Here is a 27,336-nt window from a genome sequence, read left to right on the forward strand (position 1 = left end):
TGACGCTTACTATGCATGCATGGGAAGGAGGGGTCTCTAGAGTAGGAGAAAGACAGAACCCCCTCTCTCTTACCTTAGCCTGGTGTGGGTCTTTGCATTTTTACTCCTGTACGCTCCGAGAAAGGCCACGCGACAACCAAGGCCAAAGGGGTTTTCCTATGGGGGCCTTCCACCGATTCCATGCTTGAAACGTGATGGCCCCAGCCTTTGGGATTGAAACATTCAGAATGAGAACTCCAAAGTGACCAAGATGAAAAAACAAGTTTCAGGAGGGCGCTCCGTTTTTTCCTAGTTCCCCCCCTCCCCCAGCTCAGTGGCTTCTCAACCTTTACTGTGCGTGTGAATCACCTGGGCTCCTGCTAAATATGCTGATTTTGATTCAATAGGTTTGGGACGAAGTCTGAGCATTTTTAACACGCTCCCAGGTGGTGCCGATCTGCTGACTCGAGGACCACGCTTTGAGTATACTGGGGACTCGAGGTCTTTCACCTCCACCGCCAGGTGCGTGTGTACGCCCAGCCTCAGCGTTCCGGATCCGTGTCCCGCGCGTCCCTGGCCTTCCGCCGGGAAGGGAGGAGCCGGGGGCGGAGCGGGAGGAGTGGCGCGGGCCCCGCGTGGGTCCTGCCGGAGATCACCTCGGCCCCTTGGAGAGGCGGCCGAGCTGCGGCGGCGCAGGAGGGGGCGGGTTCGGCGAGGGCGCGGCCTCTCGGAGGGGGGCGTACGACGCGCATCCCCCGCGGCCGCCTGGGCCACTCGGGAGCTTCGCGGCAGCCGGGTGCCCCACTTGGCAACCCGCTCCGTGCTTCTTCCTCGCGCCCGCCTCCTCTTGTCACCTCCCGTCTCAGCCTCCTTGCTCCATCCCCGCCGCATCAACCGCCGGCCGAGCGCCTCCGAGAGCCAGAGGTGGTGCGCGGGGCTGCAGGGCGCGCCCTCAGGCGGACCCCGGCCCGGCATTGGGGGGCACGGGCGGCAGCATGGACACCAAGCGCTGCTTCGCCAACCGCTTCGATGACTACCAGGGCAGTCTGCTGGCGGGCCAGTGCGAGGAGGCGGTGGCGCCCTTGGTCACCGCCACCATCGAGCGCATCCTTCAGGAGCTGCCCCCGCTCGGGGGCGGCGCTGAGGCCCGGGGGGCGGCGGCCGCGGCCAGCAGCTGCCAGGGAGGGCTGTACGGCGGCGTGGCCGGGGTGGCCTACATGCTCTACCACGTCTCGCAGAGCCCGCTCTTTGCCGGGGCCCGGGAGCGCTACCTGCGCTCGGCCAAGCGCCTCATAGACGCGTGCGCCCGCGCGGAGGAGTGGGGCGAGCCGGACGCCGACACCCGTGCCGCCTTCCTGCTCGGGGGAGCGGGCGTGTACGCCGTGGCCACGCTCGTGTACCACGCCCTGGGACGGTCCGACTACGTGCAGCCGTTGGGCAAGTTCCGGGCTCTGTGCGCCGTCTGCGCGCCGGTCTCCTTCCTGGAGTGCGGCTCCGACGAGCTGTTCGTGGGCCGGGCGGGCTACCTGTGCGCCGCGCTGGTGCTCAAGCAGAAACTCGCCCAGGAGGTAAGAGGCAGCCCCGGCCGCGGGGGGGCGCTCGCCGCCTGCCCGGCCCTTCCCGGGACTCCTGGCGGCGGGAGCAGCGCTCCCTGGCTCTTGGTCACTCTGTTTGGCTCTGTCATTTCCTTAGTCTACAGAGGTTCATCTCCGGTGTTTGTCTTCCCTACTCTCTCATTTGTTGGGATTCCGCGCCTCTGCGCTTTGTTCGTGTTTTGCGCCGAATGTGGTGGCCTCCCCAGGTGCCTCTTTGCGCAACAGCTTCAGGGAGGCCCTTTGAAGTGAGAGAAGAAAAACTCGAAAATGAAAGGGATTTCCCTTTCTTTGACCCTCCTGCCAAAAAAGCTGAAGCACCCTCGAGCCTTAAGAGGGCTAGCAAAGTACTGGAAGTGTTGGGGGCTGGATATGCTATCATTGTTTCTATCGCTAACGTGGAGGTAAATTGCTTTGGCGACCGACCTCCCCCATTCCCTGCCCCCCGGGTCTGTAATTCAGAATTCCTGCCCAGCTGAGGGTCTCCCGTGCTTACTGTTTGCTTACTATTCAGTTCATCTCAGGGCTCTTTGAAAATGTATATCTGATGGGGCTGTCCTCTTTTAAATACATAAATGCAAACAGAATTCTACCCCATTGTAATAGAATGTGCATTTTTTCATTTTAAAACGCGTAGTTAGGATTGTCAAGACAACAGCATACTTGACAGGGCAGGTTTTCTTAATGAATAGCTTTCCAGTGGCTCCTTGAAGTGAATTGGATCTCACAACTACATATGGGTTGTTTTTTTTTTTTTTTTTCTGGATCCACTTTGAATACAGCATGTAACTATTAGAAAAGAATGTGCCAGTTCCTGTGGTGTAGGGGAAAAAAAAATCCTCCAAAGGATCATAGTAACTAGAACGGAAAGAGGCATTTCATTCATAATCCACTGGAGCCAAATATTGTTTTAGGGAGGAAGTGACACATTTAACTTGACTTTATTTGGGTGAAACAGGCGTTTGAAGAAAAGTTAAAGGTGCACAGAGTGTTTTAAAAGTGTAATTAGATAACTTCCAAGATAACAGGAAGACGATATTTTTTTGTTTATTTATAGCAGGTGAGGTTGATCCAAGTGAGAAAAAAAATCACTAAAGACTGTGCACTGTGCTAGCAGGGCAGCAAAGATCTGTGTGACAAAGTTGTCTTGAAATAGTTCACTCTGCTTCTGAGTCACTGTATCTGCTAGCAGTTCCCTAAGGGCCCTTCCAATTGTATGAAACCTTTCGGAAGGCCACGGGGCTATTTACATATCATTTGCATTACATTTGCATCTGCTCCTCAGACCTTGCAGTCTGGTGGTAGGCAATTTTCAAATTCGGTTTTTGCTTCTTTCCTTTTCATGCCTTGGGGCCTTCTCTCCAGAATGGAGTGACAGAGTGGGAGACCCATCAGGTCATACAGGTGGAAACAGACCAACAAGGACTCCTTGCCCCAAAACTGGTGACCCAGGGCCAGTCTGAAACGCTGATCCAAAAAGACATTTATTAAGACCTCTCTTCTGCCTTCCTGCCAAGCCAGATGTATCTTTTTATACTAATCAATTTGAGGTGCTTTGGCCCCTGCTCCCAGGAGATAGAACAAGCTCTGAGGGTTAACATACACACACACACACACACACACACACACACACACACGCGCGCGCTCTTAACCTGAGCAAGGAAGCCAGTCTCCGTGCCAGCCTCAGCTGCAGTAATCTGAGAAATTCAGGCTTGAAAGGTGCAGGGCAGGGGCTAAGCATGCCTGGCTTGAAGCCCTTATGAGGGGAAAATAGAAATCTTCTGTCCCATCCCCATTTGCACGTCCTAGCCAGCATATGGCTTTGCCCTCAGTAGATGATCCATAAACCTTGATTAAATTGAGTTGTGGACTTCTGTCATTTCTCTCTAAAGAATCTGTTCTTCTATCCTGGGTTTCCTTCTTTTCAATGTCACTTATATGCACTTTCCTCTGGCAGTTCCCTCAGTTCTCACCCTAGTCTAGATCCTCCCCACACTACTTGGCACAGCCCTGGCACCTAATAAATAGTTGAACAAATGAATCCCCATTTACTAGGATTAGTGCAGTGTACTCTGGGCTGGATTCTCTCAAGAAATTGCATGTACCTCTGAGAAACCAATCTTAAAAGTACTTCATCATGTTATTTCCCCATTCAACATCCTGCGGTGGCTCCCTATTACCTTTTCTCCAGTGGCTTCCCATCTTTTTTAGAGCTAAGACACTTAAAATGGCTGACAGGGTCCCACATGATCTGGCCCCCCTGCATACCTCTTCCACTTTTGCTCACTCTGCTTCGACCACACTGGCCTTCTTGCTGTTTCAGGCATTTATTGTCTCGTGATATTTGTACTCGCTGTTCCCTTTGCGTGGAATACTCTTCCCCTAGCTATTTTTATAGCTAGCTCTCTGACCTTGTATAGGTCATTCCCTCATCAGTGAGGCTTTCCCTGTTCACCCTGCTTAAAACTGCAACCTTGTCCCCTGACTTCTGCCCTTTTCTTGTTTCATTTTGTTTATGTTCTTTCCCAATTAGAATATAAGCTCCGTAAGTGTGGAGAGTTTTTATATTATTGTTGTATTCCCATATTAAGGTGGCACCTGGTACATATTTAGTTACCTCAACCTTTCTTCTGGTATTATTGCAAATATTGTTTACTCTGTGGCTTGCTTTGCTACTCATTTTTAATGGTGACCCATTTATCAATATTTTCCTTTATGGTGGTGGCTTTTGGTGTTCCATTGATAGGAATCCTTTCCTACCACCAAGGTCTCAGCAAATCTGTGTTGACTGAATAAGTGAATACTGGTCTGTTAGAAATTTTTTTGACGTAACCTTTAGACCAGTGTTTGTTGAACTTTAATGTTCAGAGGAATCACCTGCAGATCCTGTCAATAAAATACAGACTGATTCAGCAGGCCTGGCGTTGGACCTGAGATTCTGCATTTCTACCAGGTCCCAGGTGCTCCTGCTGGTCCAGGGACCATGCTTCGAATAGCAAGGCAGTCCAGTGCTGCATAGGTTTTGGCGTTATACCAGTCATGCCTGCTAAGAGATAGCATAAGATACCTTTCTCTGAAGCTTGATCTATTTTTTTCTAAGGTTGTAGTTGAGAATACTGATTACTGTCTCCTATCATGCTCTTGTTGTAAGGATCCACAAGGGGAATTTCTCTCAGTACTTAGACACAGGAATAGTTGTGCTCTTCCTGGAAATTGATTGAATTTTTTAATCTTCAGAATATGTCACATAACTGACATGTTCCTCGCTTGATGGTGGCTACTGGGAGGCATATGGCAAGAATTGTCCAAATAAGCTTGGGTAAAGTGCCTTATCACATGTACTTTTGTATGCTAGTGTTTACCCGGGGGTTTATAATTTTTTTCTTTCTTAGTTTACTCTTTTCTGAATTTTCTTTCTTACATTTGATTTTATTGTTGGCTTTTATAAGATTCAGAGAGAAGAAAAAAATGTGTGTATATGCATGTAGAGAAAGACAGCAAAAGGAAGTGTCACTCTTACCAGGTAAGATATTTTTGTTCAATTTAGCTCTCCTGGAAATACTCAAGGGAAGTAGCTTTGATGGTTTGTTAGGCAGATATCCTTGAGCGATGGGACACTAAAGTCCTGTGAAATCACACCATAAAAATTTGTACTGGGTCCATTATGCTTTCCAGATTGGTGAAAATGTAGCAGGGAAAGGGAAGTTAGAAAAAAACGGTGGAGGGATAAAGGGAAGGCCTAGGGGCCACAGTTAAAATAATTTTGCCACTGGAGACCTTGGACAAATAATTTGACATCTCTGAGCCTCAATTTCCTTACTTGTAAAATGGATAAATGATAGCTTCCTCATTAACTTATTCTGTCGTTTATTCCTTCATTCCGTGAATGTCAGGTTTCTACATGTTCCAGGCACCTTGCTGGATGCCAGGAGTTAGTAGTGAACAAAAATCAATATAATTATGTTATCGCAAGTGCTCTGAAAGAACTTAACAGAAAATAACTGGGGGCGGGGCAGGAGAGGGGAGGGGTGCTGCTTGGCAGACATTAGCCAGGAAGATTTCTCTGTGGAGGTGATGTCCTGGCTCATCACTGAAGCATGAGAATGAAGTGGCTGCTTTAAGAGCAGGCATTCCACGCAGAGGAGACAGCAAGGACGAAGCCCCCAAGGTGGGAATCCGCTTGGAGATTTCACAGAAATGGAAGGCTGCCAGCATAGTGGGAGCAGAGCGAACAAGGACTAAAGGGATGGGAGAGCTCCAGACCAGGTAGGGGTGGGGAGCACGGTCAAATCAGATCCTGCAGGGCCAGGTCAGTCAGGAGTTAGCACATGCTTCAGGTGTAAACGGTAATGTCTGTATCCTCGTTACCTTTGAAAAAGATCACCCTAGTTTTCTGTATGGATAGTGGATTAAACAGTATTAAGAACAGTCATAAAGGGGATTGGTTACAGGGGTCCAAACCCCTTTTGTGCCAAGGACTCCTTTATAAATCTGGTGAAGCCTTAGCATTTTTAGATGGATAAAATTAACACGTAGGACTACAAAGGAAACCAATTACATTGACATCCAGTTACCAAAACATTTTTAAAATTGTGATGCAGTAGCATATGTGTTTCTTTATTAGCACATTAAATAACAATATTTTGCAGCAAGCCTAAGGATTGTGGTACCTTTGAAACAGTGATGAGGGTCAACGATGTTTCGAGCTGCATTCAACAGCTGCGGTGTGACAGGAATATATCTGTGATTTTATAGGTGGCAGAGTCACAAGTACTTTGGTAGTTTGTGGTCTTCATTTGCAACGAAAAAAAAATGCTAAATTGTTTAAATGAGATTTGAGAAAACCCAGATGTGATTTTATTTCCCCAACCAAAGGGAACTGTTCAGGAAGTTGCTGTGGTGACTCACTTTAGGTAAAGTGCCTAGTGTAGTGCTGGGTGTATAGTAGCTGTTTAATGAAATCAACGTTACTCCCTTTCGTATCTACTAACAGAAAATTGAAAGTGATTCTGAATAGCCCATAGAAAATTACACGCAGTAATTTGAAGGAATCTATCTTCTTGCCATGATTAAAAAAAATATATATGTATATTGCTGGATTGTTAATTGGGTCCTTGGCTCACTCCTAAGGCAGGTGGTTGGCAGCTGTGTAAGTGGGGATGCTTTTAGCTGCAGATAATAGAATGTCCAGTAAAAAGTGATCTAAATAATGGAGACATTTATTACCTCACTTTCTTGTTTTTTAATTTTTTTTAACATTTTATTTATTTTTTTTTTTGAGAGAGAGAGAGAGACAGAGCATGAGCAAGGGAGGGGCAGAGAGAGAGGGAGACACAAATCCGAAGCAGGCTCCAGGCTCTGAGCTGTCAGCACAGAGCCCGAAGTGGGGCTCAAACTCACGAACTGAGAGATCATGACCTAAGCCGAAGTCAGATGCTTAACCAAGTGAGCCACCCAGGCGCCCCTATTACCTCACTTTCTAAAGGGTGTCAAGCTAGGCCATTTCAGGTTGGTCCAGCAACTCGAGAAAGTCGTCAGAACTCCAGCCCTTTCCAACCTTTTTCTCTGCAGTTCTCAGCATCTGAGCTATCTCTCTAGGGTTGTAAGATAGTTACTATCATTCCAAACATTATGTTCCCTTACACCTGAAGTAGAAAGGAAGGATCTGAGGCTTTTTTCTTTTTTCTTTTTTTTTAAAATTGTATAAAACGTTTTATACTTGAAGAATTTCCCTTCTGTCTCATTGTCCAGCACTGGCCACTTCTGGTTTCAGGGGAGGCTGGGAAGACTAGTGTCCTCCATTTCTAACCTCTGTCATTGGATGAAAGTTCTGACCAGAAAGAAGAAAGGCAAGGGAAATGGCTGTTGAGTGGTTACCAAAATGTCTACCTCTTGACACCCCTCCGCAAGGTCTGTCTTATCACCTCCCGCTTCCTTGGCTATTGTGAATAGTGTTGTAGTGAACATGGGGATGCATACATCTTTTTGAGACCCTGTTTTCATTTCCTTTGGATAAATACCTAAAAGTGGAATTGCTTGATCGTCTGGTAGTTCTATTTTTAGTTTTTTGAAGCACCTGTTTTCCATACTGTTTTCCATACTGACTGTATCAATTCACATTCTCACCAACAATGCACAAGGGTTTCCTTTTCTCCACATCCTTGCCAACACTTGTTGTTTCTTGTCTTTCTGATGATAGCCATTCTAACAGGGGTGAGGTAAGATACCATAGTGGTTTTGATTTGCATCTCCCTGATGATTAATGATGTTGAGCACGTTTTCATGTACCCATTTTGGCTATTGGTATGTCTTCTTCGGAAAAATGTCTATGCAATTCCTCTGCCCATTTTTAAATCAAGTTTATTGAATTGCTAGGAGCTGTTTATATATTTTGGATATTAACTCCTTCTTCAAAATATGGTTTGCAGATATTTTCTTCTATTCCATAGGTTGCCTTTTCATTTTGTTGATGATTTCCTTTGCTGTGCAGAAGCTTTTCAGTTTGATAGAGTCCCACTTACTGATTTCCGCTTTTGTTGCTAGTGCTTTTGGTGTCGTATCCAGAAAATCATTGCCAACACCAATGTCAAGGAGCTTTTTCTTTCTTTCATGTTTTACAGCTTCAGGTCTTATGTTTAAGTCTTTAATCCATTTTGAGTTAGTTTTTATGAGTGGTGTAAGATAGAAGTCCAGTTTCATTCTTCTGCATGTGGTTATTCAGTTTTCCTAGCACCATGTATTGAAGAAACTATCCTTTCTCCATTGAATAGTCTTGTTCCCATGTCCGATATTAGTTGACCATGTATGTGTGAATTTTTTCTGGGCTTTTGATTCTGTTTCGTTGGTCTATATGTCTGTTTTTATGCCAGTACCAGACTCTTCTGATTACCATAGCTTCATAATCAGGAAGTGTGATGCCTCCAGCAGTGTTGTTCTTCCTCAAGATTGCTTTGGCTATTTAGGGTCTTTTGTGATTTCATATGTATTTTAGGATTCTGTTTTTTAGTACCGTGTTGACTAGCAGTGGTGAGCATGAGCACCCTTGTGTCTTGTTCCTGATCTTAGAAGAAAAGCATTCAACCTTTTATCATTGAGTATGATGTTAGCTGTGGGCTTCTCTTATATGGCCTTTATTATGTTGAGGTATGTTCCTTCTATACCTAGTTTGTTGAGAGTTTTTATCATAATTGGATGTTGAATTTTGTCAACTGCTTTTTTTCTGCATCTGTTGAGATAATTGTATGATTTTTATGTCCTACTAATGTGCTCTATCACATTTATTGATTAGCATGTGTTGAACCATCCTTGCATCCCAGGGATGAATCTCTTTTGGTTATGTTGTATGATCCTTTTGATGTGTTGTTGAATTTCGTTTTCTAGTATTCCGTCGCGAATGTTTGCATCTTTATTCATTAGGGATATTGGACTGTAGTGTCTTTATCTGGCTTTGATATCAGGGTAATATTCCTTCTTTTCAGTTTTTTGAAAGTGTTCAGGAAGGACTGATGTTAATTATTTTTTAATCGGCTTGGTTGAATTCTTTAGAACCAGTTGGTCCTGGCCTTTATTTGATGGAGGTTTTCAATTACTGATTCTATCTCTTTACTCCTTATTGGTTTGTTCAGATTTTCTATTTTTTCATGATTCAGTCTTGGTAGATTGTATGTTTCTGTGATTTCATCCATTTCTTCTAGATTGTCCATTTTGTTGGTGTATAATTGTTCACAGTAGTCTCTTATCCTTTGTATTTGGGTGGTGTCATTTATAATGTCTCTTCCCGATTTTATTTATTGAAGTCTTCTCTTTTTCCTTGGTCTAGCTAAAGATTTGCCAGTTTTGTTTATCTTTTCAAAAAAAAATTCTTAATTGATCTTTTGTGTTGTATTCCTAGTGTCAGTTTTATTTCAGCTCTAAACTATCACTTCCTTCCCTCTGCTAACTTTGGGCTTTGTTTTTTTTCTTCTTTCTCTAATTCCTGGAGGTTAGGTTGTTTGAGATCTTTTCCCCCCTGGTTTTTCTTAAAAATTATTACTGTCCTCTGGGCATCTGTGTGGCTCAGTTGGTTAAGTGTCTGACTTTGGCTCAGGTCATGTTCTCATGGTTTGTGAGTTCAAGCCCCATGTCGGGCTCTGTGCTGACAGCTCAGAGCCTGGAGCCTGCTTCGCGTTCTGTGTCTCCCTGTCTCTCTGCCCCTCCCCGACTTGTGCTCTGCCTCTCTCTCTCTCTCTCAAAAGTAAATACACATTAAAAAAATTATTACTGTCCTCATACTCACAAGGTAAAACCAAACAATTAGAGGATACAGAAGGATACATAACAATATGAACATCATTGTTAATGATTTTTTCTTTTTTAGACACATTCAATGTAAAATACCTATATCTTTATCCATCTACACAAATGATCATATTATATATATTCTAGAGTTTATTTTCTTAACGTACCTTGGACATCTTCACACATGACTGCATAGAGAGAGGTCTCATTCTTTATACTGGTTTGATTACATGGCTATACCATAATATAACCATTATTGATGGACATGAAATGGATTTAAGTTTTTTTATTTTTTGCTGTCGAAACCAATGCCGTAAAGAACATACACAGATAACAAGCGTCTATACATACACGATACTTACATGTAATGTGCACCTACATACATGTCTTTTTATACATGTATCTTTGCCTTCTGTTGTGCATATATACATGTAGGTTAAAATTTTTAAAACACAATTGCTCAAAGTTTACAGATACTTTTCATTTGCTAGAGATTATCAAAGCTGCTTTTCAGAAAGATTTCATCAATTTCCTTTCCCTCCATAAGTGTTTGGGAGTGCTGGTGTTTTCCTCATTATTTTTGACGTTGGGTTTTATCAGACTTTTAGTATATGACAGACTGATGGGTGGAAAATGAGGATGGAAGTTTCTAGGGTAGAAAATGAGTCCCCTTATTGTTCCCTTCAAACCCCACCAAACAGAATACATAGGCAGGATTTCACTCAGTCTGGATGTGAGTGGTCTCTGTTTCTAAGCAGCTGTGTACTGCACCCCACATCAGCAAACCCCTGAAGTCTGGCTCGATATGACGGCAAGTTGGGGAATGTGGACTTTTGTAGGCTGAGTCCAGTTCCTAATCGCCTGATCATAGACTGCCTAGGAAGTGGGGCACTTCTGTGGATTATAGCTTAGATCTTTTGTTACTCTTGAGCCAGAACCCTGTAACTGCTAAAACGATGTAAGAACAGTGATGGATCACTTACTGCTTATGCTGTTGTAAGCACTTTACATATTTTATGTTATTTTATACTACCAGCAATGTTATGACTTAGGTACCATTACACTCTCCATCGTACCCAGTCAGGAACCTGAGGCACAGAGTAGTTGTGGACGTTGTTCCAGGTTACACAGCTAGTCAGCGGCAGAAATAGGGTTCTACCCTCTACAGGCTGATTATCAAATCTGTGCTATCAATTAGTGCTTCTCACACTTTATTTTTTTATTATTTTTATTTTAGAGCCCAAATCTAGAGGGAAGAGAGAGAGAATATCTTAAGCAGGCTCCACACTCAGCTCTGAGCCTGATGCAGGGCTTGATCCCACAACCCTGGGATCATGACCTGAGTGGAAATCAAGAGTCAGACACTCCACCGACTGAGCCACCCAGGCGCCCCTTTGTTGTGCAGACTTTCATGTGCACACAGATCTCCTGGGGATCTTGTTAAAAATCAAGTTTTGATTCAGCAGGTCTGGGGTAAGGCCCAAGATACTGCATCTCTATCAGGCTCCCAGGTGGTATTGCTGCTGGCTCATTAAGCAGACTTGAGGAAAAGCTCCAACTCACTGTTTTTCTTCCAATTTTATGGGATTGCCTATGAACAGATTTGACCGAGTCCCCCAAAACTTCATGATTTTCATCATTTGTCTTTTGTACTGAAGATGATTTCCATAAATGCCAGAATATTAGCTTTTCAGTTTGCAGTTAATGCTTAAGGAAAAATACCCTGCCTTGGCCCATCCCCTTGTAGGTTTAAGGACTCCGTTAACATCTGTGAATGAATGCATGGATTTCCTTTTTTTTTTTTTCTGGTAATTATACTTTCATACTATATACCCCAAAGTTTTTTTTTTTTCTTAGAATTCCTTTAAAGGCTCAAATAGACCAAATTCCAGCAGTTTTAAATTATTTCATAATAATAGAAAAGATTATTACAACATTTCCAGATGAGATAGAAAATATGATCTTGATGCTCATGGAACCACTCCCATTTTAGAACCATCCAATGTAATTTACCCATGTGATGTATTGCTGCCCTACTCTAGTTCACATGGAAAATGCTAGACCTTTTCCCGTTTATTTTTTACGTTACGGTGATTTAACAAACCTACTCAGTAATGCAGATTTCCTTAGATAGAATTTATTCTTAGCTTTCATCCAGTAATCCACATGCCACTAAAACCTAAAATTTCCATTTGTATTGTAATTATTTGGCAAGAGCATGGTTTGTAATTTTCTTATTAATGAATACATTGGGGAAAATGTGTACAGTAAAAATTCTTTTAAATGTATTGAATTATTCATTTGGCCAATAACTTAACCTCTCTGTGTTCTCTGAGGAGGTTGTTTTTATGGAATTTCACTATATTGATTGGCCTCTGAATGTGAAAGTGATAGATTGTATTAATTTTTTTATTAACTTGGCTGTTTTCATTTTTGCTGGTTAATTTAATGAGTGATGTTTGTCATGTGACTGGCTCCTACAAAACACACAGTAGATTTCTTTCGAGTGTCAGGGAGTTTCTTTAATATCTCCACATGGTGATGGTCTCTTGGCAAACTGGCCAACAATCCATGATGTGGTCAAGTTAGTGTTTTTCTTCATGATTCACTTGTACTGACTGATCTCTGACCTGTATTCATTAATTAAGTACAACACCTTGGATGTGTGGTTTGTCCCAAAGAAAAAAAAACATGTTCTCGTGCATTATTTGTGTATGTCTAAGTCCACTTATCTTCTCCTAATTGTTTTCTTTATGGATTTAGTTACTAGGGAAACCTACCAAGTTAACAGACTCATTACTCTTGGGGTGCTAGCCACTTGGACAAATTAAATTTTCAGGAAGTCATTTGATCCATCTTTTAGCAAGCTGAACAAAGAATTTGTTCTGTGTAAGATCATATTTCCTTTTCTGAATAGCTTTACCCATTCAACAGCCCAAAAATATAGGACTTTGACACGTTCAAGTGCGAGTATTGCTACCTGGCCCATAAAGAAGCTGTTTCTCAGATGAGAGGCAGTCTTACATACTTTATGGGTGAGAACATCATCTAAATTAGAGGTGGCAAAACAAATATTGGTCATAGCACTATGTGCAGTTACCTGTCACTGTGCCCATCTGCTGGCTCCATTGCTTTGCATGGAATGTATTTCCCTGTGCTCAGTGGTGTGTTGAAATCTAGTGTCCATGGCAACCAAAACATTACCAGTCTCAAAGCAAGCACTGTGGGGACCAGCTGAATCTCCACTTATGCAATGACTTTAGGAGGGAGCTACATTCCTAGCAGACTTTACAGCTATCTAAGGCTGAATAGATCCAGTGCTCAACCAGAAAGGAAGTATTATTCTCATGCACGTTCCAAAAATATAATCTTACTATTTGAAATGTTCTTTTCTTCATGAAGCAAAGAGAAGTGCACATGCATCACGAATCACAACTGCTGAAGTAGGTTGGTCTCTCAATGAAGGCATTAGAACATAGTGGTCAAGGGCAGCCCTTTCAGAGTCCAATCGCTGTGGGATTGAAGCCTGGCTCCACCACAGTACTTGGTTGATCTTAGCCAAGTTTCTTAGCGTCTTTGAGCCTGAATTTCCTCATCTGCAAAATGCGATCCAAGCAGCACTCACCTTGCAGGTGTGTTATGAAGATCCATGGCAGGGGGGCACTTGGGTGGCTCAGTAGGTTAAGCATCCAACTCTTGATTTGGGGCTCAGTTCATGATCTCAGGGTCATGAGATCGACCTCTGTGGTGGGCTCCATGCTGAGAACTCTCCGCCCCCACTCTCTGCCTTTCTCCTGTACTCACTGGCTCATCTCCCCCTTCTCTCTCTCTCTCTCTCTCTCTCTCTCTCTCAAAAAGATCCACTGAGAATGTGCATGTAATATGCTTAGAGGGTCTGTTAGGCACAGAGTAAAGACTGTAAGTCAGCCATTATTAGTATTTTGAGTATTATCATCATCAATGTGAAGTGATACTCTGTGTTGGCTAAATAATATAGGTATGCTTTTTGGACATTGAGCCAGTCTGTCTAATATTCCCTGTGGTGGCATTCAGAGCCGCTGTGCCCCTCCTCCCCCGCCCCCAGTCACAGCAACAGACCTTTGAGATCTTCATACAGAGGCCATAAAGGGCTGGAGGGATATCTCTGCCATGCCATGCAGGATTAAGCTGAGCAGCTCAGAGAAATTGTGTGTCAAAGTAAATTGAGTGGCTGGTCATCACCCCTAAGACCCGAACTTATGTGTGCTGCCCTCTGCACTTTACTTTCTCTGGGAAAAGGGCTGTCCTTTTCTTAAAATTTCAGGCTCTTTGTGGACTTATTCTAGGAATTGGCTTTCTTGTGTCTCTGATGTGTACTCCTCAGAGTAAATCACCTAATTGGCTTTCAGCGAGTGGAAATTGCTATGCAAGTGATGTTGGAATATTTCTTGGTCTGTTCCCCTAGAATCTGAGTGGCAGATTCAGGGAACTCTCTCTTGCTCTTAAGTTCTCTTCTTCTAAAGATCATTTGCTTGCATGGCACTAATTCAGAATTTGAGACGAATTTCAATAGTTGAATCTCTGGTGAAGTGACAACATCAAATGAGTTTTCCTCAGCAAATGTTCCAGATCATATATATTTGGTAGCTTGTTTCAGAAAAGGATTAATACAATTAAGGATTCTTTCAAGTGTTTCTTAAGCTTCTGGGCCCAGAAATTACGTTTTTCTTGCATTAATGCACTTTTCTATTTGCGTTTCAACACCATGTCACATAGGCTCACTGTCAATTTTACGAACTTAAATCAACCTTTTTCTCCTTAGCTCCCAACTCCTGTTTATATTAATTTATAACATAGTCTTAATATTTACATTGCTCTAATAATAAAAGTATGACTTCCTCCTATCCCTGATCATCGAGTGGTTATGTATGTTCATTAGTGGTGCTTACAATCTTCAATACTACCAACTGGCTCTAGGTCTTGGACTTCATCTTTATGGGGGTCTGTTATATTTTTCTCTGATCTGTGGCCTTAGGTCAGTATTTCTCACATGTGAGCATGCATTAGCCCCCCTGGAGGGCGTGTTCTAACACACATGGTTGGGCTCCATCCCACTTTCTGATTCTGTAGGTCTGGAGTAGGACCTGAGACTTTGCACTGTTAACAACTTCCAGATGCTGCTGCTCATTTGGAGACCCCATTTTTAGAACCACCGCCTTAGACTATTCCCATAACCTTGAGCAGACCTCTCAGAAATGTGGGAACTAGGTGAAGGCATAGGGTGATAGCACCCCAAACCTTTAATCACCACCAGAAAATAGCTCAAGGACAGGACTTACTATATGACAGGCACTGTGATCAGCATATTATATCCATTTTAGGGGAAAAAAATTATGACTGAGGGAGGTTCAGTAACTTGCCTGTCATCACACAGCTGGTAAAGTTGTTGAACCCATGTTTGTCTGACTGTAGAGCTACTTCACTTCCAGGGCTTTAAGTCAGGTAAGACTTGTGCATGTTTTTCTACTGAAGAGGAGAGTGAGTTGTACCCAAACATTTGGAAGAATAGACTCTATGAAGCTGAAGTTGTTACTGAAGTTTAACTTAGAATTGAATAAAAATGGGGGCGCCTGGGTGGCTCAGTCGGTTAAGCATCTGACTTCGGCTCAGGTCATGATCTCGTGATTTGTGAGTTCGAGTCCCATATCCGGCTCATTGCTGTCAGCGCAGAGCCTGCCTCAGATCCTCTGTCCCTCTCTCTCTCTGCCCCTCCCCTGCTTGTGCTCTCTCAAAAATAAATAAAACCTTGGGGCGCCTGGGTGGCTCAGTCGGTTAAGCGTCCGACTTCGGCTCAGGTCATGATCTCGCAGTCCATGAGTTCGAGCCCCGCGTCGGGCTCTGTGCTGACAGCTCAGAACCTGGAGCCTGTTTTGGATTCTGTGTCTCCCTCTCTCTCTGACTCTCCCCCGTTCGTGCTCTGTCTCTCTCTGTCTCAAAAATAAATACATGTTAAAAAAAATTTTTTTTAAAGAATTGAATAAAAATGGCAGTACAAGAAGGTGTTCTACAATTGTCACAAACTTCCAGAAGCCTCAGCTTTCTGGAACACTAGAAAGGTTCAGGAATGGGAGGTTCTCAAAACCCATGGTGGTAGTGTGGGGGCTTGAGTCAGGTCTGAAATAGAACTAGCTGCAAGTAGCATAGCATGGTTAGATCTCTGGATCCTTTCCCAAACCCAAGCAACTAGATTATGGTCTTGGGCTAGTTCTCCAAGAGCTGACTCTGGGATGTAGATTGATGTGGAAGTGCTTCATCAAGAAAGTGTGTCTAGGAGAATCCAGCATGGGGGGGGGGGAATGGGGGGTGAGAGTGAAGGACAGGAAGCCAAGCAAAGGTGTGATTTAGGTTAAGTCCCAGCTCTGTCTCCTCCTGTAGAGGAGCTCTGAAGTGTAAGTTACATCACAGAGTTTGTCCTGATTAGAGGCCCACTCTTACACCAGAAATTCACTGCAGCTGGGGATGTGGGCTGGAATCTCACAGGTATGTCCATTCTGTTGGCATATGGCCAATGTGGCTCTTGTAGCCTAAAAGTTGAACCCTGGAAGAAGGCTGCAGGTGAGGGTTGTTAGAAGCAAAACACATGGACCCTGGTGGGGGGAGTGGATTCATAGATTCAGTGGAAAGGATCTGAGGGGATCTGGTAGGAACACACAGTTCCAGACCTCAGTAGAAGCCTTGATATTCACTTTCTTGACAGATTGAATTAGAGAACTCTAGGCTTTGAGGCCCAGGTCACAGTCAAGGGCAGAGATGAGGTACTTCACTGAAAATAGCAACATTACATGCTGAATGGTGAGACATCTCCCCTGTCCCCCACAACACGCACGCACACACACACACACACACACCCTAGCCTCTTCCTTAACCCCCAGAACACTAGGAGACACACCCACCAAGTGGCAGACTGAAGGAGGGCTTATGGTTGTGAAACAGATTCAGCAAAAAAGAACCACAGATATTGGCATCTGTAGATGTATCCCTTCCCAATGACAAAGCAGTCACACTGCCTTGTCACCCTACAGTAAATCCCACCAATTGGCTAGCATTCTTCCCCACCCAGAGTTCCCAGTTAGCTTTTTAGGTTGAGGTTCTTAAATAGAACCTGTCAGAAGACCTTTGAAGAAAGCATCTGATGTGAAAGACAGTGATCATAACAGGAAAACCAAACTTGGAGTAAATAGTTAATATTGGGAGCAGAAGAAAATTTCCTGAGTGCCCAAATCTATAATTAATACTGTCAGAGAGGAAAGCGATCACATGTATGAAGTAAAGGCAGGATGTTATTGAAAGCAGTATTCAGAGGACAGAAAAAGAACTCTTTGAAATTAAAAATATAGCAGAAGTAAAAATAATTCAGTGGAAAGATTAGAATATTAAATTGGGGAAATGTTCCTTAAAGTTCAGGCAAAAGACAATGAGATTGATAAAAAGAGCAAAGACTGATTAGAGGAAGTCCAGCCTCTGTCTAGTAGTCCCAATAAAATAGAACAAAGTAAATGAAAGGGAAAGATGATGAAAAAGACTCAAAAATAGTTTCAGGTGCAAGACCTGAGTTGTCAGATTTAAGGAGCCCAACAACATGTTGAATGGAAAAAGAAGAAAGCTGCTTTTTTTAAAAATGTAATTTATTGTCAGATTGGCTAACATACAGTGTGTAAAGTGTGCTCTTATTTTCGGGGGTAGATTCCCATGGTTCATTGCTTACATACAACTACCCAGTGCTCATCCCAACAGGTGTTCTCCTCAATGTCCATCACCCATTTTCCCCTCTCCCCCACCCCCCCATCCATCTTCATATGGTTCTCTGTATTTAAGAGTCTCTTATGGTTTGCCTCCTCCCCTCTGTGTTTGTAACTGTTTTTTCCCCTTCGCTTCCCCCCATGGTAAAGAAGAAAGAGATTGTAAAGACTTCCAAGGAGAAAAAAACAAAACTGGTTCTGTAAAAGGATTAGCACTGGGCTTTGAATAGCAATTGAGGAAGCTACAAGACAATGGAGCAAGGCCTCCAAAATTCACAGAGAAAATTACTTATCAGCCAGAATTCTATAGCAGCCAAAATGATCAAGTATGAGAGTAGAAAAAAAATATTTGCAAGGTCTCAAAAACAATTAAAATATTTTTTCTTTCAAAAGCAATTTTTTTTTCTTTCAAAAGCATAAGACCTAAGTACTCTAGGCTCACAGAATATATGTTAAAAGAATTTAGAGGCCAGAGGTTCCAAATAAACCAGCCACCATCTGGAATACTGCAACAACTTTTTAACTGGTAAAAAAAAAATTATTTTTGATCCATTGCAAAGGAGGACTGAACCAAGAAAGAGGACAATATGGGAATCTCAAAACCTGGAGCCCCAATGCAGGTGGAATCATAGGAAGCTCCCAGAGTGATGGTAAAAACAGCCCAAGATGACAGCTGGGCTTGAAGGCAGCCTTGAAGGCAGCCAGTGAGTACTGAAGCAGGGCTACACAGCTGGAATGTTGACAAGAGAGGGGAAAAAATTAGGTGGCCTACCTGATGTGTTTCCATATACCTAAGGGAGTTTTGTAGGTCAGTTGGAAAGTTCAGGCATGAATTTGTTACAGGCAGAAAACCCAACAACAATAGAAAAAGAAAAGACCATTATTAACCCTGAGGTGGGACCAAGTAGGAGAAAAGAAATGGTAATCACTGTACCTAGTTTTGCTCAGTGAGTGTCGATTGAACCAAATATTGTTTTGGCAAAAAATGTAATCAAACTATTTTGGGTGTTTGAGAAAGGAAATGTATGTATGGAGAGATAAGAGAGCTAAATCTTCATCTTCCATGTTAGGAGATTAATAGCACCTAAAATGGAAAATTCAGGAAATCTCTGTATAAGAAGAAATATGAAGATAAATAGGTAGCAAAAATACAGGTAATTGTTTGAAGTTTTTGCCTCAGGAGCAGAATATGGATGGAGAGGGGCGGGGCAGGAGCCTGATACTCCTTTTTAAAGCAATGCACGTGTATTTTTTTTTTTTGAGAACTCTCAATACCAAGAAAATAACTCTTTTTAAAATTAACCTTGTGCTTTTGAGTTGTGATCTCTCCATATTCTGTTCTGTTCTTCACATTTATGCTGTTCCTGCTCAATGATTCAAAAATGTGCTGAGAGACCGTTTATGGAATGTTACCTAGTAACGGAAATAATGTCATTTATAGGTAAATTTTGTCAACAAATATTTCCTCGTCAAAAATCTGGCTTGATCTATCCCTTATATCCTTAGAAGTCCTACTAAATTAAGAAATAATGGTGTTTCATTCGTTTGAATGGTCAAATAGCTTTGTGTCCGTTAAAATCTTCATGTGGTTCAATTTAAATAGTCGTGCCTTCCTTAAGCCTAAAGTATTGGCTTTATTAAGGACCAGAGCTACATTTGAGCTTGTACCCAGGAAGGAGGAGGAGGAGAGAGCCCAGTTAAAATAATTACAAGTGAAAAGATGATTAGAATATGATAAAGACTGGTTGAAACACTTATGTAAACCAGAACAAGAATAAAGTGCTTCCAAGTCATTGCAACCAATAGTAACTAATAATTATATAGACCATTAAGTCTGCTCAGTACTTTTCACATAAGCTATCCCATTTAGTTCTCACAATATCTCTTTAAGTTAGGTATTATTACTACTACCATTTTCAGAATAGAAAATAGAAAACCTTGCAGAGAGGTTAAGTAGACTTCTCAAGGATAAAAGGTTGATAAGTAGGATAAGGATAACATTTCCAAGTCCAATACTTTTGATAGGAACCAACCAGTTGGAAAGAGACAAGAGATAGAGTTTACCTATAGGACTTAAGGCTCCCAATTGATAATGGACTGAATCTAGTCTGGAACTCATGTTCTCCTCTGAGGTCATTGTCTGCTGCTGTGGGCTGGCGGTACCATTAATGTTAAAATTCCCCATTCCCTAAATATAGTAATCACTGTTCACTGAATGGCAGATCATCATTTCCATTCATGGAGAGAACCCTTGAAGGAGTTGGCAGAGCCCCTAAATCGGCCCTGGGGATCCAGGACTGAATTAGTTGCTCATTCCCACCCCCGGTTCCTCACAGCAGCTTGGAAAGTCCGAGACAGGAGGTGTCTGGAAGGCGTTCAGGTGCCAGTGAGATGTGCCCAAATAGAGCATAGTCCAAGAACTGGTAGTATGATGTTGAAGACCAGCATGGGCAATAACAGGTGAGGATGGAACGTAGATGGCAAATTGTGAGATAAATCATCCTTAGCAGAAAGTTTCTAACACCACATTTGTTATTTTTCTGAGTTTCTTTTGTTATTTTTCTCACAAGCCCTTTTTCTTAATCATTCCCTTTCCGTGGCATGTCTGGCTGCCCTTTTGGGTGTACCGTTCACTGCACATTTCATGTTTGTTTTCATCTTACACGTTTCCGAGGGAACCTTCCCTGCAGCGTACCTGGGGCAACTCCGAGCCGTTAATCTCCACTCCCTTCTTTCTACTACTGAGCCGAATAATAAGCACAATCCTGGCAAACAGAGGATTCTTAATACTTATTTACTGAAGGAAGGAAGTAATGCAGATGAAATGTTTTTAATTTCATAAAAGTAATAACCCCCTTTATTTGAAGCTCAAGAAGGAACAACCCATGTTTTAAAAGCAGCTCTTACCTAAATGTGATGTAGCTTTTATGGGTCTGACAGCAGAGCCACTTAGGATTAAATATTTGATGGACAGGATACTTGGTTACTCGTGAATATTGTCATATTTTCTCTCGCAATCAGCTTTGTGACAGCCAGAGGATGGTAAAATTCTACCACTTTCACATTACAAAATGAGAAATTTACCCAGCTTGTGACAGTTTGGAATGATCCACTTCGGCATTTCTGGGCTGACACATAGTACTCTCTGATTGTTAACATTAGACCTTTTAGGAAACTATAATTTTGGACTTGTACAGTACCTGACATCTAAAAAGGTTTCTCTTTTGCTTTTAAAATAATCTACTTTTATATTCATGTGGGTGATAAAACCTTCTGTATGTTTCTCAACCTTTATCTCCCCCCGTTGTAAGTTTGTTTTGTGCTTGGTAACCACTGACAGATGTAGACACCTGATCAGCTATTAGAATGTCTTTTTTGTTGGTTTTGAAGGACTTAAGCTTTTCCTGTAAAGAAGAAAATAACTTACAGCAGAGAACTGTCACTTTAATTGCATATGAAAATACTGTTACTTAAGCAGTTGTTAAATATTTATGAACCATGTATGTATAAGAGTGGAAGAGTGCAGGCACTTTCTGTAAGTATACTTTTACTATAGCTAAGAAATGAATGCCTCATCAAATCCTTGCATAGTGAATCAACAGATAGCTGAAGAGATCATTGAATCTAAGAAATTAGAAGGAAATATGAACCTGATTTTTTATACAGCATCCTATGACTTAATATTTCTCTTCAGCTTAGTGTGAGCTTTTAATGAGCAAGATGGTACCCGGTACGGCACAGCTGTTTCTGATTTCTGCTGTTGAATATAGACCAACGTGTAACTAACTCCCCATCAGCATTCGCAGCAGAGAAAAACCCTCAGTTCTTCCTCTTGGTGCTTGTGACTTCTTAGAGATTCTAAGTAAAACTGTGTCAAATGGCTTTTAACATTTAACTTTCAAGCTTAAAAGCATTCTGTGTTTTCCATCAGGCAAGCTGTGTTCCTGTCCAAATGTGAATCAAGGGCAGAACAATACCGCTTTGATTTTTGCTACTGCCTGGCATTTTGGTTTTTTTATAGATTTCGGGCCAAACGTGGTACCTTTTGGTTACAACTAGGAGGAGTACCTAGTTGTGAAGTTCTGTTCTCTGGCAGTTAAGATGCTGTGATGCCTTCAGTGTGTTCACAGTGGATTTCGATTGCCAGGGATTTCTGTTTTTAGCTTGGTTCAGTTTCACCATAGTGTGTCCAGAGTAGATTTCATTGTAATTCTCCTACTTGTTTCTGTTGTGCTTCTTGTATTTGTGGATTCTTGTCTTTAATCAGTTCTGGAAAATTCTCTGCCATTGTCCTTTCAAATGTCACCTCTTCTCCATGTTTTAACAACTTTATTGAGAGATAATTCACATACCATACCATTCACACATATGGAGTACACAATTCCGTGGTTTTAATATGTTCATAGGGTTGTGCAAATATCACCATGATCAAATTTAGGTTTTTGTCACCCCAAAAGGAAACTTCGAGGCCAATTAGCAGTCACTCCTCCATTGTACACAACCCCTCCTCCTACCCCCACTGCCCTACACAGCCACTAGTCAACTTTTTTCTCTTCATGGATTTGCCTATTCTGAACATTTCATTCATACAAATGAAATAATATAATATGTGGCCTTTTGTGACTGCCTTCTTTCCCTTAAAAAAATGTTTTCAGAGTCTGTCCACGTTCTGGTGTGTATCAGTTCTTCCTTTTTATTGCCAAATCATTTTCCATTATGTGGGTACATTTTATTTATCCTGTCATCAGTTGATGGACATTTAAGTTATTTCCAGTTATTGACTACTGTGAATAATGGTTCTGTGAATATTCTTGAACAGGTTTTTGCTGGACATAGGTTTTCATTTCTCTTGGGTATATATCTAGGAATAAAATTTCTCAAATGGTAATTTTAACATTTTATGAAACTGACAGCCTGTTTTTCTAAAGCAGCCGCACCATTTTCTATCAACACCAGCAATGTATGAGGGTTCTAGGTTCTCTACAGTCTTGCTAACACTTGTTATTATCAGATTTTTTTTGATAGCCACGTCAAGTGGGTGTGAAGTGATATATAATTGTGGCTTTGATATATATTTTCCTGGTGACTGTGATTTTAAACATCTTTTCATCTGCTTATTGGCCATTTGCAAATCTTTGGAGAAATGTCTTTTGGCCCGTTTTTAATTTGTAATTGAATTATTTTTTATTAGCGAGTTGTAAAAGTTGTTACATATATTTGTGTTGTATATATATGTATATACATGTGTGTGTATATATATATTTTTTTTTTTTTTTTTGAGCGAGAGTGAGCGCGTGACCATGGGAAGGGCAGAGGGAGGGAGAGAATCTTAAGCAGGCTCCATGACCAGTGCAGAGCCTGATGTGGGGCTAGATCTCATGACCATGACATCATGACTGTGAGATTGTGACCTGAGCCAAAATCAAGAGTCAGACGCTTGACCAACTGAGCCACATAGGCCCCCTGATTATATATTTTGAATACAAATACCTCATCAGAAGTAGGATTTGCAAATATGTTCTCCCATTGTGTGGGTTGTCTTTTAACTGTATTGATGAAGCACAGAAGTTTTAATTTTATAGAGCCCAATGTATCTACTTTTTCATTTGTCACTTGTGCTTTTGGTGTTCTAAGATGAATACCTTGAGTTCACGATGCTCCCCATTTTTTTGATACCGGGGCTTCTCTACCTTGGCTGCACATTGGAATCACCTGGGGAACTTAAAAATTCCTGAAGCTCAGGCTGTGCTCTAGAACAATTAAATGAGACTCTCCTGGAGTGGGGCCTAGGCATCAATGGTTTTATAGTTCCACAGGTGATTCCAGTGTGCAACCAAGGTAGAGAGCCAGGGCTCTGTATCCCTCTGGGATCGGAATGGATGTACAATATCTTTTGTATCACTTCATATTGCTTATCCTCTCTTTTACATTTGCCATTTAGCTATTTCTCTGTGTTACATTCTAGGCAACCTCTTCAAATCTATCTTCCAGTTCACCCGTTCTCTTGAGCAACATTTCACCTATTTCGCCCATCCATTCAGTTTTATGTCTGTCAATTTTGTTTTTCTTTTTTGTAAGTTCCAGGTGAGCCTTTCTTAAGATTTCATGTTGCTTGTTAAGTTTTGTGATTTCACTTTTTTTAGAGCTTTTTTTTCTATTTTATTTTATTGATCTAATTTAATGTCAAACTGGCAAACATACAGTGTGTAAAATGTGCTCTTGGTTTCTGGGGTAGATTCCCATGGTTCATTGCTTATATACAACACCCAGTGCTCCCAGCAATAGCACTACGTGGAGCTTTTTTTTTTTAAGTTTATTTATTTAGCGTGAGAGAGAAAGAATGTGAGAGCAGGGCAGGAGCAGAAAGAGAGGAGGAGAAAGAGAATCCCAAGCAGACTCCGTGCTATCCGCACTGAGCTCCATCTTATGAACTGTGAGATCATGACCTGAGCTGAAATCAAGAGTCTGATGCTCAACCGACTGAGCCACCCAGGAGCCCCAACCTTTTTTTGGAGCATTTAATGCATTGTTTTGGTATATAGTATCCGTTAATTTAAGTATTGGAAATATTTGGTGGTCTGATTTTCTTGTTTGTTGTTTCTGCATATTGTCACTCGTGGTGGCTTGTTTCCTTGGGTTTTTACTCTTTTACCATGCACACATATTTGGTTGATTTTAATAAGTGGTGCCTAAACAGGATGCTTTCTTACAGAGATTTGTGTTTGTTCTTTCTGGGATTCAGGAATACCCCCAGCCTGGAACCACTTTGGCCTTTTTCCTGAGTTCCCAGCTTAATACAAGAGATATCAACATTTGCCCTCAGGGCAACCTTCCCTTGCTTATCACATATACTTCAGCTCATGTTTTTTGTTTTGTTTTACTTTTTTAAGGGGGACCTTGGGACTTCCCCTTATCGTATTTGAGCCTAACTATGTATTGGTAAATAGGTCTTGTGAAGGATATACAGTATTAAATCGATTATAAGACTTTGCCATTTATATGATGCATTTTTCTCATGTACCAGTGAGAAAGAGCAAAAACAGTCCATTAAACTGACAATACTTTTTTATTTCTTAAAGAGTTCTTTTTAGAGTCATTTTAACATTGACTTTTATCATAGATCACTCTTGTGTACATCTAGAAAAATATAAGCAAAATAAATTTGTTACGGTATTCATAAAACTTTCTCACATTCACACTCCAACAGGTCTGAATTACTGTCTCCTTTGACTCACTGATGTCTGTGATTTTTCAGCAAATACAGTCCCCTGTGCCATCAAAAGCATTGCAATGCAACATTTCTTAAAAGAGTGTTCTACTGGCATTTTTTTCCAAATAGTTGACATCCATTTTGGATGTTTTGATGCACATGCACGGACCACGTGAGCCAAGTCCTACTGCCTCCAGACAGAGAGTGATTTGGAGATACATTCTGGTTTCAGAGATGTTAAAATGTAGAAAATAGGTGCATCTTAGAATTGATGAAATTACGTTGTTCCTTTATTAAAAGGAAAGGCCTTTCTGAGTATTTAGAACAGTGCCACTCAAAGAGTATCTTGCAGGCCAATGCCATTCTGCAAATGTGTTACTGGTCTAAAAGGGTGTAAGTACAGAAATTGAGAGTATGCACTTAGGGACTTCTTTAGTAATTACACCAAAAACTTTTGTCGGTTGGATCTAATAATAAAAAAAATGGACTTGTATGTAATATGTATTGTAATTTAATTTTCTGGCAGTGGATCAGTACGTTATTTTTTTTTAATTTTTAATTTTTTTTAATGTTTTATTTTTTTAAATTTTTTACATTTATTTATTTTTGATAGGCAGAGAGAGACAGAGCACAAGTGGGGGAGGGGCAGAGAGAGAGAAGGAGACACAGAATCCAAAGCAGGCTCCAGGCTCCAGGCTCCGAGCTGTCAGTACAGAGCCCAATGAGGGGCTCGAACTCACAAACCGCGAGATAATGACCAGAGCTGAAGTTGGACGCTTAACTGACTGAGCCACCCAGGCACCCCAAATGTTTTATTTATTTTTGAGAGAGGGAGACAGAGTGCAAGCAGGGGAAGGGTAGAGAGAGGGAGACACAGAATCCGAAGCTGGCTCCAGGCTCTGAGCTGTCAGCACAGAGCCTGATGCGAGACTCAAACGCACGAACCGTGAGATCATGACCTGAGCCATAGTCGGACACTTAACCAACTGAGCCACCCAGGCACTGACGTATGTTACTTTAGAAATAGAAAAGCAAAATGGGTCCTTCACCACTAATACTCTGACTGGCATTGATCTTAATAGTTCTCAAAGTTTAGCTTCCAGCAAAATCACCTGGAGAGCTTGTTAAATAAAAGACAAGTCTCTGTGCCTTGGGTTAAGTGTGGGATGGGATGTGAGAATTTGTATTTCTACCAAGTTCCCAGTTGATGCTGATGCTGCTGTTCTAGGAACCTCACTTCCGGAAACACTGCCTTGGACCACCACACTGCTAGAAGCAGAAATATTTCCAGCTCGGTTTATAGGGCAAGAAATCCTGATGTTCTCTTGGAAAATGCCTGCTTCCGGTGAACACTCTTAATTTAAAATAAGCTCTCTCAACTTGAGTTTCATCTCCTTTCCTTGATACACTGTCGAGAACACCACTGACTTAAGGGGTTACACAATCCATGGAGGCTGCGGGGTACATGTGATTTTATTTGATTAGATGATCACACTCTTAGTAGAGTAAAATGTGCCTTTTACTTTTTAAGCAAAGTGGTACCATGATTTGGGTATACATAAGCTCCCAGTTCTTAAATAATGCTGCGGACGATCTGTCAAAGCATTCTAGGGTCTGACCAAGTAGCACAAGTGCCCAGGATAAACCTTCGTGGTGGCATAGTGGCATAAACCAGACAGCACACCAGGCTTCTGGGATATTTGTGTTGCTTTGTTGAAGTGACAGGAGGAAGCATCTTTATGAGACGCCTGTCTTGCATATCCACAGCATAGCTCCTGGCAACAAGTGTCATCTTGAAGAATGTGTATTAACCTTAGAGACCTTGATAAATGACCTTTTAGGGGAAAATTAATATCTTCAGACCAGTTGAATATATTAATCATTGGTGCCATGGGCAGAGTAAATTTTTTTTCTGGCTGCCATGGCAAATAGTATAAATCTTTGCAGCGTCCACAGGCAACATTTATGGCCCACTGAATGTTAGACGCTGCCTGCCATTCGCTGGCATGGGAATACTTTACATCCCCTGAGTTCTGGTGTTGTAACGTGCTAGCAACGTTCTTAGAGTTTTAAACCAGTGTTTCTCCAACTTCGATGCATCTGAATCACCTAGATAACCTATTAAAGATCTAGGACAGGACCTGAGATTCTGCATTTCGTAGAAGCTTCCAGTGATGCCATTGTTCCTGCTCTGAAGACCACACTTTGAGTGGCAAGATGCTAAACACTTTTGAACCACCTCCTTTCAGAAGGGTACCCCTTCTTTCAAACTAGCAAGTGGGGTCCTGGCATAGCTCTTCACCCAGAACGTTAGCCTCCTCACCCAAACTAGTCATTGCCCACATCCTTCTGTTCACTTAGAACATTCTACTTACTCTGTGGACAGTCTTCTCATCAGGAACCACTCCTTTTATGTCTGTGTCCTTTAAGGTCTTTTTGCTTTGGTCATTAAAGATGTCAACTTTATTCCCATCAGAAAATGCTGTTGAGCCAAGAGTTG

The 27,336-nt window shown here is 41.9% G+C and overlaps 1 protein-coding gene across 1 annotated transcript in view; it reads left to right on the forward strand.

Moving 5' to 3' along the window:
* Positions 1–974: 974 nt before the first annotated feature.
* Positions 975–27,336, forward strand: part of LANCL3 (LanC like 3) — a 96,284-nt gene continuing 69,922 nt past the window's right edge. Inside the window, exon 1 of the mRNA XM_030306019.1 lies at positions 975–1,547. Coding sequence (XP_030161879.1) covers positions 975–1,547 — 573 coding nt within the window. The remainder of the gene's footprint in view (positions 1,548–27,336) is intronic.

This window comes from Lynx canadensis, chromosome X (assembly GCF_007474595.2).
Source record: "Lynx canadensis isolate LIC74 chromosome X, mLynCan4.pri.v2, whole genome shotgun sequence".
NCBI lineage: Eukaryota > Metazoa > Chordata > Mammalia > Carnivora > Felidae > Lynx > Lynx canadensis.